General features: G+C 43.1%; 1 protein-coding gene across 1 annotated transcript in view; it reads right to left on the reverse strand.

Moving 5' to 3' along the window:
• The window catches only part of LOC102920101 (NACHT, LRR and PYD domains-containing protein 1a-like), a 53,706-nt gene that overhangs the window by 24,117 nt on the left and 1,685 nt on the right, over nt 1-27,904 (reverse strand). Inside the window, exons 2-5 of the mRNA XM_076543988.1 lie at nt 27,608-27,903; nt 23,234-23,377; nt 18,880-19,146; nt 769-2,428 (exon numbers count right to left, since the gene is read on the reverse strand). Of these exons, the coding sequence (XP_076400103.1) occupies nt 769-2,428; nt 18,880-19,146; nt 23,234-23,377; nt 27,608-27,903 (2,367 nt within the window). The remainder of the gene's footprint in view (nt 1-768; nt 2,429-18,879; nt 19,147-23,233; nt 23,378-27,607; nt 27,904) is intronic.

Consider the following 27,904-nt stretch of genomic DNA (forward strand, 5'->3'; position numbering starts at 1 on the left):
AACTTAAGATAACTGGTCTGTTCCTGGTTACTGCAAGAGTCACGCCCTATGTAATTATAATAGTTGGCTGTCTTCTTTTACAGGTTAGAAATCTTTAGGCAGCAACTTTATTTCTCTCTTGTTATTAATTGGTAGGGCCCGGTATAAAATTAGTGCTTAATGAACCATCTAGATAGCATAGAGACACATACTGAGTCACCACTTCTGAACAGTGGCAGGTCACCCTGGAAGAGGAGTTCTACCTTGCTGCTGGGATTGGTGGGAAATTTGGAAGCCTTCAGGCTGAGTGCCAGGCCCATGTTGCTTTCATTGACACATACAAGGAAGTCATTTGGGGAGGGGAAATATAGGGACTCTAACACATTGCCTTCTGAGGTGATGGTGGGAAGACCTTAGAGGTAAGGTCACTGTTGTGAGGATAGGGGATGATGTCTGTAGGAGCTGAATTAGCAGTCCCTCAGAGAGAAAGCGTGGTAAGAGAGAGGATCAGTAACTGTGGGCCATTTTAACATTGTGGAAGATGAAGAAGATTTGAATCAGAGATGATGGAAGTCCTCATTGACTTAGAGATAGAAGCTCATAGACCCATTGCATAGTCAGACACACAGAGGCAAATAGAGAAAGGTGGTCATATTCAGCAGTTAGATGTCACCGGTAACCTGTATCCTACTGCACTAGATTCAGCTAAGAGTGGTGCTGGTGCTCAGAACATGTGTGCTCGTGGGATCCACAGGGAAGCTGGAGGGAGGGCTTTATCTAGATACTCACAGAAGCACCCTGGGGGCCATCGACACTTGTCCCTGCTGTCCACCCCCATTCAGCTGAAGCCTTTTCACATGGCTGCAGAACTTAATGCAGAAAGTGACCACCATGAGCTCCACGTCTGTCTGGACCAACAGGTACTTCATGTTTGTCAGGAAAACTTGGTGTACCATATCCACTGGGGAGTGTACCTTTGTTCCTTGATAATTGTGCATAACAATTCTCAGGAAATATTCATCCTGAATCTCATACAGACAATGGAATAAACCCAGAGAATATGGTTGATGGCATTTGATTTCCTCTAGGATATACCGTCGCAGGTACCACTTTGTCTTCCAAGGCAACTTGCAGGCAAAGATCTTCTCCATTTCTTTCATTCCCTTTTCACTTAAAAGACCAAACAGGAAGCGCACAAAGGGTGCCTCAAACAGGTCTTGCCTTCCATAGACTTCCTTCAGTAATTTCACAATTCTGTAGACACACGTATTACCAGGACTCTGCACATTATTCTCCAAGATGCAGGACATCGCTGCAAAGAACTCCTGGAGATACAAGTGGGCAAAGCTGTAACTCATAGAGCTGTGCTGCTTTTTAAGGACACCCATCTTCATGAAATGGGCAATGACATCTTCAGGTAACCCTTGTTTCTGGAGATCTCTCTCACTGAACTGGTTCCTTCTCCAGATCCCCTCTGCAGCTAGTGAGCAGAGCCTTAGGAGCTGGGTCCCCAGGGCACGATCTGGAAGAATTTGGGAAAGGTATTTCAGGCAGAGGTCTGTGGTGGTCCGTGAGGTCAGTGAGAGGTCTTCTCCCTGTTGCATCTGCTGCTTCAGGCAAGTGCAGACAAGCCAGGACACCCAGGGTACCACACACAGTGTTGAGAGCACTGGGTTTGATTTAACCAAGCTAAAAGCCTCAACTGCTTCTCTTTTCTCTGTGAAATATTTGTAGATATATGTCTTCCGTCCAGCCTTGGAGAAGCCCAGGACTTCCACCCAACATGGCTGCCCCAAGACAGGGATGAACTTCTGTAGATCTGTGGTCCGAGCTGTGAGCAGCAAGGAAGCCCCAGGCAGGATGGATTTCCCCAGCAAACTGCCCAGCAGTCTGTGAACAGGCTGTGGCTGGCTCAAGTGCTGACAGAGCTCAGGATTCTGCTCCTTCAAGACCCATGCTGGCTCATCTATGCCATCCAGGATGAAGAGCAGTTTCTCAGGGTGAGACAGGATCTGCCTAATGGGAGCTCTGGGCACAGTCTGGTCTATTGCTATGAGCTCAGCCAGACTCAGCTGCTGGCACTGGGCCAGCTCTCTGCAGCTGAAGTAGAAGACATGCTGGAAGTGATCCCTGTAGAGCTGGCCTTCTCCCCATTCTCTCCTCACCTGCCTGGCCAGCGTTGACTTCCCAATCCCAGCAGCCCCCTCTAATATGACTAGTTGAGGCTTCTTCTGGGTATCCGGGTTTGGCTTAAATAAGTCTCGGATCTCAATCAGATGTCCTCTCTCCTCCCTTCTACATTTATGCCAGCTTTTCCTGGCCAAGGTCTCCCAGCCTCTTGGACAAGATTTTTGTAGAAGTAATAGCTGTGTGAAATTTTGGAGCAAATCCTCTGTTTTCCAGGACTCTGTGTGGTAAAGATTTTCTCTTCTTTCATTCTGATGTATTTCTGAAATGAATCATAAATTAGGAAAGAATGATGGAGCATAAGTGTACATAGTAGAGTTGTTTGTTCTTTCTTTCATTCTTTCCTTCCTCTCTTCCTTCCATTCTTAACAACTGGATGAATTTAGACATCTGTCTAAGCTGTACAACCAACTGGCTATGGGCGCTGGGATATTCTGAATGGTACAGTGCAAAGATTGTGAGCTTTCAACTAGAAGAATTTAGTTCAAGTCTTCACTTGACTGATAATTAATAATAATAATAATAATGACAACAACAATAATAATGCTATATGATATTTATTCACTCTTTATATATTTATTGAGGTTTCACTCTCTGCTAGACCCACTCTTGGGTATGAGAATATAGGGTGAGTTCACAGACACAACTATCCTCATTCAGTCAATGGGATGATGCAGTAGTTCCACTGAGCTTTGACTTTCTTGTCTGTAATTTAGGGCCTGTGGTTTTTCCCTATAGTAGGCCATGGAGTACTGGGGAGATTATTGACAATGGAGCCAATGTCTGCTCCTGACAGATCACATTGGCTCCCACCATTGCAGTCCTAACAATATCGTTTGTAAGTCCTGAGATTGTGGGTCTGAAGGGATGGTTTTGGGATCCCTTCAAGTTTATGTTTCAAGGAATGGAATTTGTCCCCTGTCCCCAGGCCTGGAAACCCCAGGCATGTTTTGTACTGCCTTCTAGATATTGGTAACAACAATCCTTGATTATGACTACTGTGTGGATGTCTTTAGTCCTGACTGAAAATCATGTTGAAAGTAATATTGAAACTCAGTTGCCATTGTAAAAGTATGGGGGCAAGGGTCTATTGTGAGTGTATGGAGTCATGGGAGAAGGCCTCTTAATAATTGACCAATACTTTTCTTCTAGGATTGGGCAAGCTGTTGTGGGAAGGGGTTCCCTATCTCTCCTGCAGTCACCTGCTTGCCTGTATACTTTTTTTCTTAAGCAAAGAAGTCATAGTCTCTACTCTTGGACTTATAGACTCTAGAAGTGTAGTTAAATATACAAGTTCTAAAAACAAATGAACAAAAAACCAACCAACCAACCAAACAAACAAACAAACAAACAAACACTGAATACTGTAGTGTAGTCCTGTAACTCATCACTCAGAAGACAGAAGGCAGGAAAATCAGGAGCCCAGGGACTGCTTTTCCATATGGTGAATTTGGAAATATCTTGGCCTACAATCAGTCAGTTAGTCAGTCTGTCAGTCAGTCAGTCAGTCAGTCAATCAATCATACAAACAAACAACAAGAACAACAAAAGTTACCCAGTCTTTGTTTTCTGTCCTGACTATGGAAAACAAACTAATACACTTGCTCTTGATATAACCTGTTCCATCATTCTTACAGCACACTTTGCTGACTTCTTCCCTCCTGCCCTACTCCCCCTTCCTCCAACCAGTGCAACTGAGGAGTCTTCTCTCCAGTTTGGGCATGAACACAAATCTCCTCTCAACATCTTCTTTGGAAGGAACTCAAGACAGGCAGGAGGATGCCCCATGGACCAGAATTCAAGTTCATCCCTCAGCACCTCAGGTGACCCAAAGTACAAGGCAACTGCTTGTACTGTTTTGGTCAAGGTGCTGAAGAAAATTTGGTGAGAGCACATAGTGTAGCATCAATTCACACAATTAGCCCTTGAGAGATTGGCTTCAGGGGCCAATTTGCCTTTGAAATCAGGATCTATAGATCTGCTTTCACTGTCTTCTGTAGGACAACATCTAACATCTCCTGAGTGTAGTAGGTTGACCACTCATGAATGTGGCCAAGGTCTGCCTGGCTCAGGCCATGTTTGCTTTTGAGGTGCCAAGGGAGAGCTCAGCTCTTCCTAGGCTGTGCTCTCCAAGACCTCTCATCTGGGATGTATCTGTTACTATGCACACGTCTAAGTCCTTTTCAGTTTTGTCACACTTAAAAGCATCTGGGGTAGTAAGTTAATGAGTTTAACAAAAAAAAAGCATGTAGACTAGAATTTGAATCCCAAGATCCCCTGTACATGCTGTATTTGCATTGGACCCTTGTTATTCCAGGCTCAGAAAGTTGAGTCAAGGGATCCGAGAGCAAGGTAGCTAGCTAGACTTGCTCCACTGACAATCTCTGGGAATGAATGAGAACTTCTGCCTCAAGGAATAATGGGAGAGCAACTGAAGAAGAATCTAGATACTAATTTAGGGTACTCACAAGCACACACAGTGTGAACTCCTACATATGTGTGACCCAACACATGCAAAGATGCATACATACATGTACACATACCACACATATGCACATGAACAGAAGAAAAGGCCAATGAAAAATCTACAGAAAAGTGGATGGAAATGAGAAATATCCTACTTAGTGAAGTAACCATGCCCAGAGAGACAAATGCCACATTTCTCTGTCATATGTGGATCATATAACAAATGGTCATATGTTATTTATATGATCCATATATTTAGATTTGTATGTTTAATTTGCTCTTTTAAAGTTTTTTAATTTAAAATTTGAGAATTTTCTAGTCCATATCATATTTATACGATTTACATCTTTCTTAGTCTTTTCCCCTCCAACTCCTCCTGTGTTACCTTCTTCCCTTCCAAATTTATCTTTTATTCTTTAGTGATTGTTACATCCACACATAATCCATCCATCCCTCCATGCATGCATTGTGTACATACATACATACATGCACACAGTATGTTAATTCTATGTAGTGTTGCTGTTATATATTTAATGTTGACCACTTGGGATTGGATAACCTATTAGGGACTCATCTCTGGAGAAGACTGAATTTCCCTCTCTCAGCAGCTATTAATTGCTTGTAGCTTTTCATCTAGAGGTGGGACCATGTGAGACTTATTTGGAGACTCTCTAGAGATAAGGAAATTATAATAAGCTCAATAGAGGGGTAGGGTAACAGACCTTAAGGGGTGGAGACAGAGTAGAACCATTGTGATGTGAAAATGTTTAAGTGAGGTTTATGCGGCTCAAGTTTGAAGTGAGGATAGGGATTGTGTGATAGGGGAGAGGAGTGGGTGGGATGGTAAACCAAAACTAACAGTGCATGAAACATCCTATGGACACACACCATAAGCTAATAAAAAATATAACAAATAAATATAGACTGTTGCGTAATGAGTGCATGGTGCTTTCCTCAGAAGACATGAATTATTAAAGAGAAATCCCAGTGCTAAGCATGGAGTACCTTCCTAGGCATTACTGGTCAAGGAGGATGCAGAGACTCCTAAAACAGCAGTCTGTTGCTGTTGCTTTTGGTGGTCTACCGGAACTACAGTTAAGACCCTATTGCTGAAGACACAACATTTGTTACAGGACTTAGAGACTCCAAGTTGGAACAGACATGAAACTTCTTTCATGCTGAGTAACTATCATAATACTAGGAGGTGCTATGAGGACACTGGGGGAGAAAGTCATCAATGATATTACCTGACGGTGACCCTGGATGCTGCAAAACTGACCTGATAGGTGAGACATGCCTAGAGATGCAATAATGCAATAATGGCATGGAGGTTTTGGGTAGCCATCTCCCTTCTGATGAGATTTGAAGAATTTCTTATTAGATCTGAATTTCACAGGAGGGAATTCATACCTGTAAATGCAGTCTACAGCTTATGGCTCAGGAGGTTATGGCCCTGAGGGAAAGACTTATTGCTATTTTGAAAAATGGGTGTATTGTTAAACTGCCTTCTGAATACTTAGGTTATACCTATTGAATAATGTTTCTCTCAACCTTGTCCAGAGAAGCTTCTCTCTGTTGTGGGTAGCAGTTAATGTAGAGACCCATAGTCAAAATGCTAAGTGTCTATTGTGTGCTTGGCCCTAAGTGGGATGTCTAAGTGGGTCACCAAGGATCTGGGAGCAGTGCAAAGGTAGTGGCAGAAAGAATGAAAGAGCTGGAGGACAGGAAAGAGTGTGTCCTGTGAAATGTGTTCTTCCAGATGTTCCATGGCTGTTGTGCTCATGAACTCACTACAGCTATAGGTGCTTGTGCATGACTTGCACAAGGCCGGCCAAAGTTATTCTATCAGGTAGCACTAATTGGATTGAGAGGTTAAAAAAACAACATCAACAAAACCCAAACAAATTAACGATGACAACAACAAAATGAAAAAAAAAAAAAAAAACAGAGAAGACACGAAAATGGGAGCCAATGATAGGGAGAGTATTCTGGGGAAGTGAGTAGAAGGGATTTGAGAGTGACTATGATCAAGATACAGTGCAAAAAGATATGAACTTTTCAAACAAATAAAAGATATTCTAGACATGCACTCTCAGATACAGCACCCCCTTCCTCTGCTCACCCTATAGCTGCTTCCCAGGGATGCTGATCTCCTTCTAGACACTCTCTCTCCCCATGGGACCCACCTGATCCCCAGGAACATCTTAACTTATCCTGGTGGTGTGGAGACTTAGATATTCTACATATACTCCCTAGAGCATCCCCCTCAACCCTGATAGGTCTGCAATTGCTTCTGATTGATCATGAACTCTTCCTGGCTCTTCTCCCTTTCCTTAGGATTCACTAGATCACATACGCTTCTCCATCAGGAACCCTCTAGTGCAGTCATATGGCACAGAGAAACAGAAATGCTACATATGCTCTATGTTCTCCCCAGCACAGCCATCCTGGCAACTCTCAACAACCCATGGCTGCTTACACCACATCCATCCCTCAGGCTCATCATGGTTCATGCATCCTGTGCTTAGGACCAGTGTGGTAAGTCTGCCTGACCCTGCCCTGACTGCACCTTCCACAATCCCCAGACATGGCCCCAGCCCAGGCTGTTGAGGCTGATCCCAGGTTGAGACAGGGTAGCACATCCTGTTGGTAAGCCTAACCTTTTGTGCCCATAGGAACAGAACCAAGAAAAGAAGCTCATATGTCCAGGTGTCATTGCAATGACATGATGAAAGGTAAAGATAATATTTGCCCCCTCTTAATTCAAAAGTCACATAGACATGTTCTCCAGTAAGAATTACCCAGATGAACCCTAAGACCAAGAATTTAGTTGAACAAACATAAACCTCAAAAAATTAAGGTGTTTAAAGAATTCAGAAAAAACTGTCTCAGTGAACTTAAAGAGAATGAACTCAAAGAGAATAAATGCATGAGTGTTGTGCAAGAACACACAAACAGAAGGCTGAATGACACAACTAAGATAATCCAGGATTTGTAAATGGAATTCAACAAAGAGAAATAAATACTGAAGAGAACTCAAGTTGAAATGAAGAAGAAACCTAAGAACTCAATTAGAATATTCAAAGAAAAGCCTTACAAGTAGAAAACAGAATATAAAGACTCAGAGTTAAGTAGATGAATTAGACCTCATAAACAAAGAATATTTATAAAACAAAACAAAACAAACAAATAAACAAATAACCCTGGATGAACATGTAGGAAGTTTGAGGCATCATGAAATGACCTATTCTTCTATTTATAGGCATAGATGAAGGAGAAGACACCCAGGTTAATGTATGGACCAGATCTTCAACAAGATGACAGAAGAAAACTTGCCCCAACTCAGGAAAGACAAACCCCACACAGATACAAGTAGCTCAGATATCACTAGTAGAAAGCACCATAAAACAACTTCTCTTGATGTAATAGTTAGAACACTAAATATGCAGAACAAATAGGTTATTGAAAGATATAAGAGAAAAAAACAACTCAAGTCAAATATAAACACAAACACAACAGAATAACAGCTGATTGTTCAATGGAGACTTTGAAAGCCAGAAGGTCCTGGAGTAATGCACTCTATATTTTAAAGACCATGGATGACAACATTGACTAACAGGACCCAGCAAATTATCTGTCATAGTTGAAGGAGAAAGAAAAGCTTTCTATGATAGAAATGGGCTAAAATAATTCATGTCTACCAAGCTGGCCTTGCAGAGAATACTGTAAGCAATACTTTTACTGAAGAGAGGAATAAGCATAGTTAAGAGACAGTAGAAGGAAAACATAATTACTGAAACACATAGTGAGACTAATACCTCCAACAGCAAACAACAACAAAATCATTATGATCAATATACACAACTTTCCATAGTAACTTCAATGGTGTTAATGGCATCTGTTCTCTCATAAAAGGCCAGCTTGAAGGATTAAGAAAGGGAGTCACTCTTTTTATTCTCTCTAATTATTCATCTTGGCTTTAAAGACAGTCAGCACCTTACAGGGAAAGGATGGAAACTATTCCTAGCACCTGGGACCAAGAAGCAAGCAGGTGCTGCTATCCTAGTACCTGAAAAAATAGACTTTAAACTAAAATGAATCAAGAGAGATGAATAAGGACACTTCATTATAACCAAGGAAACAATTAGCCAAGAAGACATTACAATACTAAAAATATATGTATCAAACTCTGGTGGTCCCAATTTTGTAAAAAAGTGTAGTACTGGAATGAAAGCACAGACTAACATCTTCCTAAGAATAGCAGGTGGTTTCATACTCCACTTTCTCTACCACACAGCTCATATAGAAAAAAAGTTAACAGAGAAATGAAAGAATTAAATAACATTATACATCAAATGAATTCAACAGATATTTGCAGAATATTCCACCAAAACAACAAAGGATATACTTCTACTCAGCAGTCCAAGGATGTTTCCTTTAAACAAACCACATCCTGAGACACAAAGCATATCTTAACAAATTCAGAAAAGTTGAAATACCTCAATGTTTCCTGTTTGACCACAATGAAATTAAAATTAAAATCAACAGCAAACAAATCTAAATCCACAAACTCATGGAGATTAAACTACTCATCAGGGAATAATGAGTAAGTCTGAAGGGTTCACAACACGCCCCCACAGTCGCATATACCAGGGGGACACTTCCGCCTAGCCAATGCCAGGTCAGGATAGGCATTTCCAGGTCAGGGCATCTCGCGTAACCAGGATCCATGACATTTCATGGCCACGTAAGCGCGCAACGTGACCGTGTGATCTACGCACACGCATGGAGTAGTGACGTGACCTGGCCACACCCCCAGCCGGTTTTAAAGTGGAGCGCCATGTTCCCGGTTCCTTCTTCTTCTCCACGCACGTGTCTCTCCCACAGGCCTGCACACTCTCTATCCCTTTATCTCTAATAAAACTCTTATAAGCGGATTCTGTCGTGTTTTGTGACATTTCCTTGTAGGATAAGAACACAACGTGGCTAAATAACTAACAAAGTCAAGAAAGAAATAAGAAAAATTCTGTAACTAAATGAAAAAGAAAACACAACTGGACAAAACCTCTATGATGAGTTAAAAGCAGTTTTATAAGGGAAATGTGTAGGTCCAAGTACCTACATTAAGTATCAGAAAGAGCACAGATGAATGACTTAATGAAGAGACTCGAGAGTTTGAAAAACAAGAGCAAACCAATCCCAAATCCAGATGTTAAGAAATAATACAAAACAGGCAGAAATTAATGAAATAGGAACGGAGAAAACAGTACAAAGAATCAATAAATCTAAGAGCTGTTTCTTTGAGAAAATAAAGAAAATTGACAGAACCTTGGCCCAACTACCCAAAAGAAAAAAGAGGATCCAAATGAACAGAATCAGAAATGAAAATGGAAACATTAAAACAGACAACAAAGAAATTCAGAATGGTAGAAGGAAAAAACCTGAGTTGGAAAATCTAAAAGAAATGCACAAAATTCTGGACTTATCCAAGTCCCCAAAATTAAACCAAGAAAAGATCTAAAACATACAAATAACAAATAAGGAGATGGGACATTAATAAAAAGCCTTCTGACTAAAACCAGACAGACAGGGGCAGATTTACAGTAGTTCTACCAGATTCTCAAACAAGATATACAACAATTCTTCTTAAGTTATTCAAAATCCCCACAGAAACAGGAGCAATTCCAAACTCCTTCTATGAAGCCCATATGACTCTAATACCCAACCCCCACACACATTAACAATAAAAATCTCTCAAAATCTACATACCCATTTCCCTGATGAATTAAGATGCAAAAAATCCTTAATAAAATACTTGTAAACTGGATACAATCATATAGAAAAATGGTCATCCACCATGATCAAGTTGGTTTTTATACTGTGATGTAGGATTGGTTCAACCAACACGTATGTGGTGGTTTGAAAGAAAATGGTCCCCGTAGGGAATGTTGCTTTGTTGGAGTAGTTGTGGCCTTGTTGGAGGAAGTATGTCACTGTGGGGACAGGCTTTGAGGTCTCCTATGTTCAAGTAATGTCCATGTGAACATAGACTCCTACATCCTGCAGATCAAGATGTAGAACTCTTAGCTCCTTCTCCAGCACCATATCTGACTGCACACTACTATGATAATAATGACTAAACTTCCAAAATTGTAAGCCAGCCCCCTTAAATGGTTTCCTTTATAAGAGTTGCCATGGTCCTGAGATCCAGGAATCCAATTGATGAGAGAGAGGAGGGATTCTGCAGGTGAGGAACATCGAGATCATGATGGGAAGATGTGCAGAGATGACCAGCCACACTAGTGGGACCCCATGAACTGTGGACTGGTGCTGTGGAGCCCCCATGGGACTGGACTAGCCCCTCTGGATACAGAAGACCGTTGTTTGGCTCGAACTGTTTGGGGGGCACCCAGGCAGGGAGATCGGGATCTGTCCCTGGTCTGTGGGTAGGCTTCTGGAATCCGGTGCCTGTGGTGTGACACCTTGCACAGCCTTGGTGCAGTGGGAAGGGACTTGGACCTGCCTAGGCTCAGTGTGCTGGGCTTTGCTGACTCCCCATGGGAGACCTCGATTTGGGGGATGTAGAGATGTGGGGTGGCTTGGGAAAGAGGGCAGGGGGTGGGAGGAGGGGGGGTCTGTGGATAGCATGTGGAGTGAGTAGAAAATTTCTTAATAAAGAAAAATGAAAAAAAATAGTTTCCATGTTCATGGTGTCTCTTCACAGCAATAAAAACACTAACTAAAACAATATATAAACTAATTAAGATAATAAGTCATATAAATAAGCCTCCTGATAAATTTACATGACTATCTCAGTAGATGCAGAAAAAGCCTTTGGCAAAATCCAACATTCCTTCATGAGAAAGGTTATCGAGAGAACAGGATCAGAGGACCTAAACCTCAGCATAATGAAGGCTTTCTACAACAAATACACAGCCAACATTTTTTTAAATGGTGAAAAAAATCTCAAAGTAATCCCACTAAAATCGTAAATGAGACATGGCTGTCCACTATTCTCACTCCTTTTCTTCCTTTAAAATTATTTTTATTGTAATTTTTATTCTATGTGTATGTGTGTGTTACCTGTATGTATGTCTGTGCACCACGTGTGTGCAGTGCCCTCAAAAGTAAGGAAAGGGTGTCAGAGCCCCTGGAACTGGATTTACAGACAGTTGTTAGCTGCCATGTGGGTGCTGGGAGTTGAACCCAGGTCTTCTGGAAGAACAGCTGGTGCTCTCAACTGCTGATTCACCTCTCTAGCCACTCCCCATTTCCTCAAGAGAAGGAAAATAAACAGAAAACAATAGAAAAATAAATTGGATGTCTCTATTTACACATGATATGACATTATACATAAGAGATCCCAAGAATTCCACCAGAAGACTTCCTTAAATGATCACTAATTACACTAAAGCGGCAGGATAAAAAAAAATCAACTTAACAAAGACTAGTAGCCTTTCTACACATGGCCAACAAATATGCTGAGAAAGAGATCATGGGCACTTTCCCATTCACAATAGCATCTAAGAAAATAAAATATTTTAATGACTTCTACAATGAAAACTTCAAATCCCTGAATGAACAGATTGAGGAAGAAAAGAAAAGAGCTTCCATAATTGTAGATTGGCAGAATATTGAGAAAAATGAGCATTTTACCAAAAGCAATTTATAGATGCAATGTAATTCCAATTTGAATGCCCACACACCTGTTAAAAATTTTGAAGCCCTGTCTGAGGAGTGGATGGGGGTAGGGCAGAGTTGGGGGAAGGTGGGGAGGTGATGGGGAGGAGGGGAGGGAGGGGGAACTGTGGTTGGTATGTAAAATGAAAAAAAAAGAAAACTTTTAAATAAAAAAATGAAAAAAGGATGTGGTAGAGGAAAACAATTTTAATACATTTTTTTTCTGTTTAAGAAAGATTATTTTATTTCATGTGTAGGAGTATTTTGCCCTAATGTACATATGTGCACCATGTTTGTGCCTGGAGCCCATGGAGGTCAGACGAGAACAATGAATTGGAACTCAAGGTATAGATGGTTGTGAGCCACTGTGTGGGTGTTGGGAACTAAACCTAGGTCCTTTGCAAAAGCAATTAGTGCTCTTGACCATAGAGCAACTTTTCCAGCCTCTGCACCCTCCACAACACTCTTTCTTTTCTTTCTTTCTTTTTTTTAGATAGAGTCTCTTTCTATAGCTCTGGCTGTCCAGAAACACACTATGCAGACAAAGCTGGCCTTGAATGCTCTGAGATCTGCCATCCTTTGCCTCCTAAGTATTGGGTTTACAGACATATGCCACCATGCCTGCTTCACCACAATATTCTTGACACAACTAGAAAAGATCCTAAAATTCATATGGAGTCACAAAAGACCCCACATAGCCAAAGTGATCCTGAGCTAAACAGTGCTGGAGGGATTACCTATTCCAGATTTCAAGACTTATTACAGATCTGTAGTGATGAAAGCATTTTGATACGAGCTCAATACAGGCATGTAGGCCAGTGGAACAAAGTAGAAGCTCACAGCACACATACATATAAAACTACAGCCATCTGACCGTTAACTAAGATGCCAAAAATGTACACTGGATAAATGACATCTTCAACAAGTGGGCCTGGCAGAACTGGATGCATATGTGTAGAAGAATGAAACTTGACCCCTCTATGTCATCCTGCACAAAAATCAAATCCAAATGGCTCAAAGACATAACTGTGAAACCTGAACACTGACACTGCTAGAAGAAAACATAGGCAGTACCCTACAGGATATAGGTGTAGGAAAGGACCTTCTTAATAGGATTCCATTTGCCCAGGAATTAAGTCCAACAACTGATAAGTGGGACCTCATCAAACTAAAACCCTTTGTACATTTAGAAAACAGTTTTTAAATAGATGCCTGGAGTTCAGGATATTTTGACTCATGAACGAAACTCTAAATTTATATCTTTTCAAATGTATTTTTAGAGAAATGAATATTTTTCCTTGTTTTGACGGACACTTTTAGTACTGAGTTCTTAGGAAGTTGTAAGGAGGTACATGTAAGCCCAATATTTAGAGGAAATAAATATGTCATGAGTGAATCTGGATGTATTTTCTTGGTTATAAGTGTAATTGATTTGGATCAACTAATTGGTAAACTAATTAATTGCTTCATAAGGGCAATGTTCTTCTAAATTCATTCCAACAGAGTTCATTTACTGTATGGTAGACTGAGCTGCTCAATAGTTATGCACTGGGCTTAGAGATAAATGCACTTAATTTGAATACCAAATTCAATTGCTTGTTAATAATCCATTATTCTGTGGGTTAAAACTGGATTTAAGTGAAGAGAAAGCCCACAGAAAGGAAGGGGATCTTTGCCATCTATACATCTGACAATGGAATAATATGTAGAATTTATAAAGAACTCAGAAAACAAGAGTCAAAAAATTAATGGTCCCCACCTTGGACTGCTGGCAGTGGTCCAGGAGGGTGCCTGGACTGGTCTACTCTATTGACCTGTCTAGCGAATAACCTAACTGTCATCATAGAGCCCTTGTCCAGTGACTGATTGAGGCAGATGCAGATGCAGAGATCCACGGCCAGGCACCAGGCTGAGCTCCAGGAATCTAATTGATGAGAGAGAGGAGAAATACTGCAGGCAAGGGACATCGAGATCGTGATGGGAGGACGTGCAGAGATGACCAGCCACACTAGTGGGAGCCCATGAACTGTGGACTGGTGGCTGTGGAGCCCCCATGGGACTGGACTAGGCCCTATGGATACAGAAGATGGTTGTTTGGCTTGAACTGTTTGGGGAGCACCCAGGCAGGGAACTTGGATCTGTCCCTGGTGCATGGGCAGGCTTTGGGGAATCTGGTGCTTGTGTTGTGAAGCCTTGCACAGCCTTGGTGCAGTGGGAAGGGGCTTGGACCTGCCTAGGCTCAGTGTGCCAGGCTCTGCTGACTCCCCATGGGAGAGCTTGTTTTGGGGGATGTGGGAATGTGGGGTGGTTTGGGAGAGAGGGCTAGGGGGTAGGTGGAGGAAGGAGGTGGGATCTGTATGTAGAGTGAGTAAAAAAATTCTTAATAATAAAGAAAAATGAAAAAAAAAAAGAAACCTAATGGTCCAATTGAAAAATGGGCTATGGATTTGAAAAGAGTTCTCATAAGAAGAAATAAAAATGGAGAAGAAATATCTGAAAAAGTGTTCATCATTTCCTTAGCAATTAAGAAAATGCATCTGTAAGTTTCCCCAAGACCACCTGAAAGATCTCTGATGACACCATGGCCCAGATGATTCAACATCCAGAATCGTTTCAAGGCAACTGGCTCAGACGATACAGCCTCACGGACTACTCCATGATCCTTAAATTTTCTTTGTGTCCCCATAAGATACAGTGCCCCCCTTCAGCAGGAAGTAGTAAGAGAAACTACGCCCAAATTCCCAAATATACCAAGCTGCCTTTGCGATGTGTAAAAGTTAAAACCTTCCTTTTTAAAAAAAGAAAAGGGGAAGTGCTGTGGGATGGTCTGTATGTCAAATTGCTCTGATTGGTCAATAAATAAAACACTGATTGGTCAGTGGCCAGGCAGGAAGTAGGTGGGACAAGGAGAGAGGAGAATTCTGGGAAGTGGAAGGCTGAGACGGAGAGACACCGCCAGCCGCCGCCATGACCAGCAGCATGTGAAGACGCTGGTAAGCCACCAGCCACGTGGCAAGGTATAGATGTATGGAAATGGATTAATTTAAGCTATAAGAACAGTTAGCAAGAAGCCTGCCACGGCCATACAGTTTGTAAGCAATATAAGTCTCTGTGTTTACTTGGTTGGGTCTGAGCAGCTGTGGGACTGGCGGGTGACAGAGATTTGTCCTAACTGTGGGCAAGGCAGGAAAACTCTAGCTACATGTTTGTGAGATTTAAGTGTGAGTGAGATGCAAGGGAAGTCCTGAGCACAGGGCCCGACATGAGTGGGTGCTCAGCAAACCCCTGATGACCCTTTGGCCAATTGAGACGGTGAGTGATGAGAGATCGTGTGGTAATAGATTCTCCTGTCTGTCAGTTCCCTACCCAGAAAGCCAGCTGTGTTCTTGTGCTGGAGAAGACACTGCCCTTAATTCCAAGAGCCTCCAGGGAGCAGTGCCATGCCCAATGAGGCTCCAGGGGCAGGATTGCTTGACTGCTCTCTAGGGCTCTCTTGGTCTGGGGTGCTATGCTATGCACTTTGCCCCAGGTGACTGAGTCTTTGCTCATGCTTTTGTGTCACCTTAAGAAGCTCATGTCACCTGAATAGTGAATTTAAACTTTCAGGCAGAGGCTGCCTTATCCCAGGAGGTTCCTGATTGCTGTGCTATGGGTTAGAAGGAGGTTCCCAGTTCTCAGACACACCCTCTGATGTTGGAAGACTGGGTGACTCTTGGCCTGGAAACTCATGGTCTGAGGGTGTGGCTGAAAAAGCTTGGTGAAGGTGTGATTAGGGCTCTACCAGTGAGAAAAGACAGGGAGGAAGCAGGTAGTTCTCCAGTGCCCAGTGTACTTCAGACACTTGAATTTTGAACTCTTACAATGATTCTGTGAGATGGTGCATTGGCTAGCATTTCTATACCATAGGATCTAGAATCTCCTAGCAGACAAACACCTGGGAACACTTTGGGGGACAGGTTAGGTTTACTGAGGCCCACTCTAACTGCAGATGGCACCATCCCAAGGGCTGGAGTCCTGGAGTGAATAAAAAGAAAAAGTGAGCTGAGCACTAGCATTCATTTCTCTGTTTCCTGACTAAGCACAATGTGAGTAGTTGTTTCAGTCTCTTGCAACTATGACTTTTCTGGGGTCATGGACTACATTCTTGATCTATGAGCTAAATAAGCCATTTCTTCTTTAAAATTGTTTGTCAGACATTTTGTTCCAATAATATGACAAGCAACTAATACATCTGAATTAATAAATTTTAATAGGATCTCACTTTGTAGCTCAAGTTGTCTTGAACTTAGGTTCCTCCTGCCTCAATTTCCCTGGTTCTGAGATTACAGGAATATGTCTCTGCATAGTTAATAATCTTAGTGTTAGGCCATATGATTTTTCTTATTTTTTGATCTAAAACTTCTAGATGAAAACAATGTACATAAGACAGAGATATTCTGATGAACTTCCTGGGGGCTGAGAACCATATTTCAAATAATAGCTGACAGTTACTAAGTGATATCCTATGATGGGTGGGCATCTTTACTGTCAGGGACAGTTTTGATAGCCAATTAAACTTGAGCACACAAGTTGGAGATGGAGTGGATTTGCTCTAAATGGAACAAATGGGTATCTGGGAACAGTGTAGGAAAAGGCAGGAGAGAGAAGATGCTAGTGGAAGAATAAGAGGAACCATTGTGGGGAGAGAGACATGAACAGTTCAACCTCTGCTATAATATCATCAATGGAGTCTTCCCTAAGCTCCATGTGCAAGGGATTTGTGTGGATCATGAACATGTGAGATCTGTGCTTGTTGCTGAGGTGGCAGTGGAGCTAAGGGTAAGCAGCCTGAAGGCTCAGATGATGAAGATGTGATACAGATGGGTGGAGTGAGGATAATGGAGTTTGACTCTGTGATCAACATTTCTATAACTTAATGTGGGGTGGGAAGAATGGTCTTTGAAGGGAGAGACAAGGGTTAGGCATGGGCAGGACTTTCACCAAATAGCAGCAGGATGAAAGAGAAGAAAATAATTTCTCATGCTCCCAGGGTTCTAGATTCCATCCCTTTGTCTGTCTCTATGTGCTGTGAGTTTGGACAAGTTAACCTCTCTCTAGACCTTGTGCACTGGAGAGAAGTGGCTGCTTTGATGCTTGAGAAGAAGAAAAGGCAAGGATGCGGCCTGCCTAAGTTGAAATAAGGGAAGTCAGTAGAAGAAACTAGATGAATTTGAGGCAGAAAACTATCCTCTTCACAGAGTCCATCTCCAGAGACTAGACCTTCTTGAAACTTCAAGACTTGCATGACCCCTGGGACTTTAGTGCCCATTCAGATTCTGAGCTGAGTTCTGGCTGTCAATTGGATAGGCTTACTGTTCACCCCTGGGGTTTTAGTTTCCCCATCTGTCAATGAAGCTTCAGCACTGTGGAGCCCAGAGGGTTCATTTCTAGTTTGTGACTCTTAGTACCTCACCATGGTTCCTCTGCTCTTCCATATAAGTCTTTCATTCCAGGTTCCTATACAGGTGGAGACTTAGCTGTAAAGAACCAACATCTATGTGGACCAGAAGTCCCACCCACAGCCCTCATCTCAGCTTACATTTGCTTCTGCATTCAGGCTCATCAGATTTAACAATTTCTTTTTTTGGCATTTGAGAATGTCTCCAAGATGTATGGCTCTGTAGTTCCAGGAAGTGGGGCAGGCTAGGGAATCCCATGTTAACTGTGCTTCTGGGACCGAGAAATGAGGAAAACTGTCCTGTGGGAAGGAGAAAGTGGTTGTGTGCTTGTCAGAGAGGCAAAGGTATGTGCCAGGGGAGCAAGGCTTGGGTCCTACCTACTTACCCTCACACCCTTCTCCACAGTCTTATGGGAAGGATGACACTCTCACAAATGATGCTGAGAAATGGTTCTGCACTGGGATCATGAAGTTCACACACCTGCCTGAGTCTCTATTACTCTCTAAACCTCAGCTCCCTCATGTGGGTCTTTGAGCTTCTGTCCCACAGGGTTTCAAACTATAATAACAGCAGCAGCAATTGCATGGGCTTGTGCAAATGATTGAACATTTATTGGATATTAGACTATTTAATATTTGATGTGGATTATTACTTTACTCACACAGCCCAAGGAGGCAGGTGTTGACTCTCCCATTTCCCAGGTGAAGGCAGAGGGCTGTAAAGTGACTTGTCTATTGATGGGTAGAGCCAGGACGGGAGTCTGCCTCTGCCCAGATCCAAGGTCTGGCTTTGTGACATCAGTGTCACCAAGCACTCCTTTTTAGAGCTGGCTTGAACCTTGAACCCATTTTCAGATCCCCTCTGAATTATAGCCTCTCCCCACTACAGCTTCTGAGTGCTCCTTTCTAGCGGCTGTGAACACCAGCTGGGGGCATGAGAATGCATGGTGTACAAGAGGCTGTGGCCCTAGGTTTCAGTTGGGGCTTGTGCAAGCCTTCCTGTTCCAGCCTTTCCTGGGCTTTGGACTCTTTTGACAGGAGGTTAGCCTGCCATGGAATCCCTGTCAGGAGTGCTCAGTGGTGATGAAGGGGTCACAGTAGTGGTGAGTTGGGGTCTTTGGTGAACTTACTTCGCATTAAGTTCTCCTCTGACGGGGAAAGGGGTCCCTGGAATTTCGGGAACAATGGTTCCCATGTGTGGTGGGAGGGGTCCAAGACCTGTTGACCCTTATGTTGAGCCTCCTTTGTGTCACTTGCCTTCTGGGACTGAGCTGCTCTTGTGTTGATAGGGTCCTCAGGTAATACCTGAGTGTGCAGCTCTGGCCCATACGGCTTCACAACTCCCATCTGTTGTTGCTCCAAGGAGGTCAGTGGATCCTTGTCTCTGCCAGCGATTTCTTTGTCACAAAATGGTGTTTGATTGGAACCAATGGAGGAAAGATGGAAATAAAACAAAGAGCAGAGCAGCCTCTACAGGGACAATTGTCCTCTGGTCAGGACACCTGAAGGGCTCCAGGCTCTCCTGGGGATGGAGACTGTGTGTCCAGGTGTAGGAATTGGGCTTTATAGGGCAGAAGAGGGAACTCTGGGAGGAAGTTTATCAATGGATGTGTTCTCTATAGTTTCATGAATAATGTCAGTGGATGTTCTCCTTACTGTGTTGGCTTTCCTGTCAGGCAGGTGTGCTGTTATGCTGAGTCTGGGGCTCTCAGCTTATCTAAGGTTTCTTCATTAATGTTTAACACTTCATTCCGGACCCTGAGGACAGATTTATAAAAAAAAGTGGAGGGAGGTGTATTCTCTCATTGGCTGTTTCTTGCAGGAGGGGGATGATGGAGGTGGGGCTAGTCTCTGTTCCTAGGGTTTAAGGGGGTGCAGGTTAGGGTGACTTCATGAACCAGGAAAAGAATTTTAACTTGATCTGCTACAGTGGATCACGTGATTGCTGTCATTTACTTCTGGAGAAACATGTGAAAACAGTTAATAGACAGGGCTATGATGAGTAAGATGAGACTGAAGACCTGACACTTCCCCCAGGCATCTGTATCTAAGGGATCCTGTTATTTTTGCCAACATTGTCTGACTTATCTCTGTGCTGACCCTGGCCACTTTTCCCTGCAATTAGTTCATACAATACTGTACTTTTTAATAAAATTGTATGGCATAAGTATCAGATTATGCAAGAACTGCTGCACACAGCTATGGCTTTTGTCTTATTTGTTTCTTAGCCTTTGAATACCTCACTATTAATGACTCTTATTCCAGCAGCTTCATTCAGACCACTACAACTCCTACCAACAATGATTAGAAATTCTTATTTTTCCATATCTGCTGCAGCATTTGTCTTTTTTTGTTTGTTTGTCTTATGAACAGTCATTTTGGCTGTGCTAAGATGTTGTGGTGATTTGAGTGAGAATGGTCCACATAGCTCATATATTTGAATGTTTGTCCTCAGTTTGTGGAGCTGTTTGGAAAGGATTTGAAGTGTGTCCTTGATGGAGGTGGTGTGTCACCAGTGGTCTGCTTTGAGGATTCAAAAGCCCACATAGGTCCCACTGCATGCTGCTTAGGGATCAGGTTGTAAGCTCTCAGCTACTCCTCCAGCACCATGCCTGTATGATTTCGGCCATGCTCCTAGCTGTGATTGCTGGGAGCCATGGGACTTCTTCAGGGGACAAGGCCTGAGAATAGCATGATCAAATTCTCCTTGTGGCAAGGCCCTGGAGAAACTGACCCATTTTGGCAAGGCCAATGGATAGTTCGCTTCATAATTCTGGGCATGACCCCAGAAGTGTATATGCTACCTACTCTGCTTGCTTTCTTTATACAAACCATATTGCTGGCTGCCTCTAGTTTCACTTTCTCAGAGCTACAGATAAAATATCTATTACAAAAGTAAAACATCCCCCTGATGATTGTTTTAAGTCAGAACTTACTTGACAAGTTACTTCATGGTAACATTTATAACTCTTAGTCTGTTCTAAGAAAGCATGGTCCCAGAAATCTGGGAACCACACACATGCTGCATCTTCTTTATAGAATCATTTCTGACTTCTCTTGAAGTAGACTTAGACCAGAAAAGAAACAATAAGTAAAATTATTTTTCCTGAGTTTAAACAATTTCACAATATGTTTTAAATAGTTCATTATATACATTTTTACAATTAGTGTAGGGAAAAGGGGCTGGATAAAGAAACCCACCCTGACCCTGGATCCCAGAACTAGGGAAAGATGGCTCAGATAAGGCCAGTGAAAGAAACACAGTTTGGCTCAGATCAAAGCCATCTCTGCCTCTAACCAATTGACTTGTGAAACAAACCAATCACAAAGGAGGACAGTAGCACCCTGGCCTTAGTGCCCAGGACCAGGAAAACACACCTAGGGTTTGGGACCTGAGCTAGAGAAATTAACACTTTATCCCCAAACCCAGAACCAAGGAAACAGGCCCTGACTCTGAGACTGGTACCAAGGAAACACTCTTGGTCCCTAGAATCAGAGTCAGTGAAAGAAATTGGCCCTGGCCTTAGAATTAGTGTCAAAAAGCTAAGTAAGGTCAGTGAAAGAAATACAGTTTGGCTCAGATCAGAGCCATCTCTGCCCCTAGCCAATTGACTTGTGAAACCAACCAATCATAGAGTAACACCCTGGCCCTGGGCTCAGTGAGATCAGAGCCAACTCTGACTCTGGCCAACTGACCAGTGAAACCAACCAATCTCAGAGCAGAACAGTAGCATCCTGGTCCTGGATTTTCTTTGATAATTTTTCCTATACCTTTTCCAGGAATATATCTACTTTTTAACATGATTCTATAAGCTGTTTCTGAAATGTAGGGATATTAATTTGAGCAGTATAGCCCACAGTGGGTGCAAATATTTTTTGTGGAACTTGTGGACTTTGTATGTAAACATGCTTTTTGTGCTTTTTCAAAAGCCATTAATAAAAACATTAAAAACAATCTCTATAGGATTTTAAGAGGTTACTTTAGGTGACAACCATAGAGCATTTTTATAAAGTGAGGCTCCTAGGCTGCTCTTTATGGCTCTCCAGAACAGGGGTGCTATATTGTGCACTTTGCTCCAGGAGACTTAGTCTTTGCTTCACCTTAAGAAGCTCATAGCCCTGAACAGTGTGTTTTGACTTTCAGCTGGAAGCCATCTCTTCCTAACAGCTTCCTGATTACTGTATTATGGGTTGGAAGGAGGTTCTCCGGCCCCAGATACCACCCTCTGATGTTAGAAGATTGGTTGACTCTTGGCCTGAAAACTCATGCTCTCTAGGTGTGTCTGGAAAAGCTTGGTGAAGGTGGGAACAGGGCTGTCTCAGTGAGAAAAGACAGGTAGGAAACAGCTAGTTCCCCAACACCCACTGTGCTTCAGAGAGTTACACTTTGAACTCCCACAATGATCCTGTGAGATGGTGTGATGGCTAGTAATGTCAATGCCACAGGATCTAGAAGCACCTGGCAGAGATGTCTCTGGGAAGATTTCTGAGGGATAGGTTAGGTAAACTGAGGTAGGAAGGCCCACCTTAATTGCAGGTGGCCCCATCCCAAGGGCTGGAGTCCTGGACTGAATAAGAAGGAAAAGTGAGCTGAGCTCCAGCATTCATCTCTCTGTTTCCCGACTCAACACAATGGGAGCAGCTGTCTCAGTCTCCTGCATCTAAGGCTTTTCTGCCCTGATGGACTATATTCTTGATCTGTGAGCCAAATAAACCCTTTCTTCTTAAAATTGCTTTTATCACAATAACATGATGAGTAACTAATACCCCTGGGGTTAATAACTTTTAATAGGATTTCCCTATGAATTTTAGTTTGGTCTTGAACTCAGGCTCCTCCAGCTTAATGTTTGTTTGGAATAATGGACTGTGAAGGGAGAGACAAGGGTTAGGCTGGGCAGGACTTTCACAGAGTAGCAGCAGGATGAAGGAGGAAGAAGTCATTTCTCAGGCTCCCATTGTTCTAGATTCTAGCTCTGCATCTGTGCTGTGAGCTTGGACAAGTTATTCTCTCTGTGAAGACTTTGTGCACTGGAGAGAGGTGGATGCTTTGGTGCTTGAAAAGAGGAAGAGGCAAGGGTGTGGCCTGGGTTAGTTAAATAAGGGAAGTCAGTACACTGGCTGAAGCTGAGGCAGGAGCCTACCCTCTTCCCAGGGTCCAAGCTAAGAGAACAGATCCTGAAGCTTCAGGACACCTGGGATCCTCAGGTCCCACTCATATTTTGAGCTGAACTCTGAATGCCAGTTGGGTGAGGCTCACTGCTGACCCCATGGGTTCCAGTTTCCCTTTGAGTCACATACAACTTCAGGACTGCCGAGCCCAGAAGGACCATTTCCAGCCTGTGACTCTTAGTACTCCATCATGGTTCTTCTGTCAGTCCATTTAAGTCCCCTATCCCAGGACCCAATAGGGGTGGAGGCTCACCTGTGAAGAAAACTCACCTATGTGAACTTGAAGTCCCAATCACAGCCCTCAGCTTAACTTACCTCTGCTTCTGAATCCAAAGTCCTTATCTTCCCATTTATTACGATTCCTCTCTATGTTCTGAGCGTGTCTCAATGAGTCATGGCTTGTGCTCAACAGTTCCCTGGTATATATCATTTTACGGTCGCTTGTGTTTGAAGAACATTCTATGGAAAAGAGACAATGGTTGTGTGCTTGTCAGAGAGGCAGTTGTAGGATCCAGGCAAGCAAGACTGGGGTCCTTCCTGCTTACCATCATACCCTTCTCTATAGTCTCATGGGGAGAAAGAAATTCTCACAAGTGCTGAAGGGAAATGGTCCTGTTCTGGGACCATGAAGTCCACACACCTGTCCTGGTTCTACACTAGTCCTCTGTGTGAGTGTCTATTCCTCTCTGATCCACAGCTCCCTTATGTGGGGCTCTGAGCTTCTGTCCCACAGGGTTGTAAACTATTATAATAAAAGCAGCAGAACTGCATGGGCATGGGCTTATAATTATTGAACATTTATTGGACATTAGACTATTTATTATTCAGTGTGGATTATCACTTTACTCCCACACCCAAGGAGACAGCTGTTAACCTTCCCATTATCCAGAGGCTGTAGTTTGCCTTTGCCCAGCTCCAGGGTCTGGGGTTACAACTTCACTGTCACTGAATGCTTGTCTTGGGAGCTGTCTTGAACCCTATGTCAGCCTTCTCAGAGCCCTTCTGATTGTCTGTCTCTTCTCACTACAGCTTCTGAGTTAGACAATGTTTATATATGAAAATGTCAGGGAACCCTATTCTTGTTGCTCACCCTCCCCAAAAGGAGAAAAAAAAAGAGAAAAGAAAGAAATAAAAAGCATGCCATTGTACAGTACCACAGTGAGAAATCAAAATGAAACTAAAAAGTGCATCAATAAACACAGCAACACAGTATCTCTGGAGCACTGCATGGCCATTTGTCATTCTGTTGTGTGTGCTGTCTTTGAGGCTGTGTCAGCAGAGCTGTACAGGTGTGACAGAGACCCACAAAACCTACAACATCAGACATCATGTACTTTACTTAGTTTTCCACTTTCCCTCTTGATACATCACAAAGCATGTCATGTGGATTGAGTATTTACTATGAAGCTGTTGTTGGATATTAAGTTATTCTAGTTCTCAGATAAGACATGCCATTGGGACTTAGAATGAAATGAATGAAATGAATGAAAAATGCCTTTCTCTTTAATTGATCTTTTTTCTGTTGTTGATAATAGCTAATACAGAAGGCATTTCCTCATCACTCTGCTTGCCAAGATTCTCTAATCCAATGAGCTGTTTAGTTACAGTAACACTTCAGTACTCACAGTTTCATGGTTGCTATCTTCATTACTAAGGTTTTGCATTCCATAGATGTTACTGCATTTGTATGTTTCTATAATATTCCTCAAGTCCTTCCTATTTTTCTTCTGCCCTTTCTGTTTCCAATGGGAGGTGCTGAGACTGATTAAGTCAGTTGATGCTCTTTAAGCCTAGGACATATTTCAAGACTTTGGATTCTACAAGTTTACTGGAAGCTGGCAGTGGAAGGAATGCTTTTCTTTGAGTGTAGCTCAGATTTCAAAGGTGGCATCTTCTAGCACAAAGAAACAATATTGCTCAAGGTCAGGACCTTGGGACACAGAGCTTGTATTTACCTGGCTATGGTGTGACTGTCCTGATTGCCCTGATGCCAGAGAGAGGAAGACAGAGGTGTTCAGTGTGAATATTGATAGTGAAGGCTGAATACAGTTCTTCAACTGTGTGCCTTCACTTCTCTAAGCCTTGCTCTTCTTGTCTCCAAGGTGGGACAACAGCAGTCTCTCTCTCAAGAGTGATTGTGAGATTTAAGTCTGAGTGAGGTACAAGGAAAGCCCTGGGCACAGGGCCTGACATGAGTGGGTTCTCAGCAAACCCCTGATGACCCCTTGGCCACCTGGGAATGTGAGTGATGAGGAATCCTTGGTAATGGATTCTCTTGTCTGGCAGTTCCCTGCCCAGAAATTCTGTGTTCTTCTGCTAGAAAAGACACTGCCCTTAATTCCAAGGGCCTCATGGGAGCAGAGCCATGACCAAAAGTGAGGCTCCTAGGATGCTTTCTAGGGCTCGCCAGAACAGAGGTGCTATATTGTGCACTTTGTTCCAGGAGACTTAGTCTTTGCTTCACCTTAAGAAGCTCATAGCCCTAAACAGTGTATTTTGACTTTCAGCTGGAAGCCATCTCTTCCTAGCAGCTTCCTGATTACTGTATTATGGGTTGGAAGGAGGTTCTCTGGCCCCAGACACCACCCTCTGATGTTAGAAGATTGATTGACTCTTGGCCTGAAAACTCATGCTCTCTAGGTGTGTCTGGAAAAGCTTGGTGAAGGTGGGAACAGGGCTGTCTCAGTGAGAAAAGACAGGTAGGAAACAGCTAGTTCCCCAACACCCACTGTGCTTCAGAGAGTTACACTTTGAACTCCCACAATGATCCTGTGAGATGGTGTGATGATGTGATGGCTACTAATGTCAATGCCACAGGATCTAAACGTACCTATCAGAGATGTCTCTGGGAAGATTTCTGAGGGATAGGTTAGGTAAACTGAGGTAGGAAGGCCCACCTTAATTGCAGGTGGCCCCATCCCAAGGGCTGGAGTCCTGGACTGAATAAGAAGGAAAAGTGAGCTGAGCTCCAGCATTCATCTCTCTGTTTCCCAACTCAACACAATGGGAGCAGCTGTCTCAGTCTCCTGCATCTAAGGCTTTTCTGCCCTGATGGACTATATTCTTGATCTGTGAGCCAAATAAACCCTTTCTTCTCTAAATTTCTTTTGTCACAGTAACATGACGAGTAACTAATACCCCTGGGGTTAATAACTTTTAATAAGATTTCCCTATGGAACTTAGTTTGGTCTTGAACTCAGGCTCCCTCATCTTAATGTTTATTGGTTCTAATGGACTGTGAAAGGAGAAACAAGGGTTAGGCTGGGCAGGACTTTCACAGAGTAGCAGCTGGATGAAGGAAGAGGAAGTCATTTCTCAGGCTTCCATTGTTCTAGATTCCAGTCCTGCACCTGTTTCTATGTGCTGTGAGCTTGGACAGGTTAACCTCTCTCTCTAGACTTTGATGCCTGAGAAGAGAAGAGGCAAGTGCGTGGCCTGGTAGATGAGAATAAAACCAACAAAGTCAGTAAAAGACACTGGCTGAAGCTGAGGCAGGAACTTACCCTCTTCTCAGAGTCTATCTCAGCTTCAGGACCTGCATGGCCCCTGGGACCCCCAGTTCCTCTTCATATTAGGAGCTGAGCTCTGGGTGCCAGCTGAACTCTGTCCTTCCATTTCAGTCCACCAGCTAAGGTTCCCATACAGGTGGAGGTTCAGCTTGGAAGAAACATCATCTGTGTGGACTGAAGTCCCTCACACAGCCCTCAGCTCACATTATCTTTTTGTCTGAATCATGACTTCTTAGGTTCCCATTTTACAAGTTTATACTGTGAGATCTGAAAGTGTTTCCAAAACTCATAGTCTGAGCTCAAAAGTTCCAAGTTTTCTGTCCTTTCAAGGGACTGCATGTTTGGTGTGCATGTGGATCCAGGCAATGAGGAGAATGTCCTATCGGAAGGAGAGAGTGGTTGTTTGTTTTTCGGAGAGCCTGAGGTAGGAGCCAGGCAAGCAAGGCTGGGGTCCTTCCTGCTTACCCTCATACCCTTCTCTATAGTCTCATTGGGAGAAGGACATTCTACTAAGTGCTACTGGGACCATGAAGTTCACACACCTGTCTTGGTTCCAAACTAGTCCTCTGTGTGAGTCTATTCTTCTCTGAGTCTCAGTTCCCTTTTATTGAGCATCTGTCCCACTGCACACAAACTATTACAACAGCACCAGCAGCAATTGCATGGTCAGGGGCTTATAACTATTGAACATTTATTAGTTATTAGAATATTTATCAATCAATGTGGATTATCACTTTACTCCCACAGAACAAGGAAACAACTGTTTACCTTCCCATTTTTCAGATGGAGATGTCAAGGAGGGTTGTAGTCTGCCTCTGCCCAGCTCCATAATCTAGGCTTATAACATTAATGTTACCAGGGGCTTCTTTTGGGAACTGACTTGAACTTTGTGCTGACCACTCTCAAACCCCTTCTAAAAGCCATCCTCTATCCACTACAGCTTCCTAGTGCTTCTCTCTGGGGGCTGTGAGGACCACACGGGCCTGAAAACGCACAAGTGGAGAAGATCGTGTGTGGCTTAGCATTCAGTTACTGCTTTCTGCAAACCTTCCTGTTCCACCTCTCCCAGTGCTTGTGAACTCTTTTGACAGTTTAGCCTGCCCAGGAAACCCTGGCAGAGGGGCTCAGCGGTGATGAAGGGGTCATAGCACTGGTGGGTTTGGGTCCTTGATGTACTTACTTATCATTAAGTCCTTCTTTGCTTTGTTCTGTGCTTTGTTCCCTTTCAGCTCCAGGTCCATCTGCCTCCTTGTGTGGTGGGTGGGTTCCAAGACATGTTGACCCTCATGCTGAGCCTCCTTTTTGTCACTTGGCTCCTTGGACTGTTCTTTTTCCATGGTGGCAGAGTCCTCAGATAGTGCCTGGCTGTGCAGGATTTCCATTCTTTGTTGCTGCAAGCAGGAATCCAATGGATTCTTGTCTCCCACTCGTTTCTGCTCTGGAAATGGGTGTTTGATCAGAACTGACGGAGGAAACC

Source organism: Peromyscus maniculatus, chromosome 8 (genome assembly GCF_049852395.1).
Source record: "Peromyscus maniculatus bairdii isolate BWxNUB_F1_BW_parent chromosome 8, HU_Pman_BW_mat_3.1, whole genome shotgun sequence".
NCBI classification, from domain to species: domain Eukaryota; kingdom Metazoa; phylum Chordata; class Mammalia; order Rodentia; family Cricetidae; genus Peromyscus; species Peromyscus maniculatus.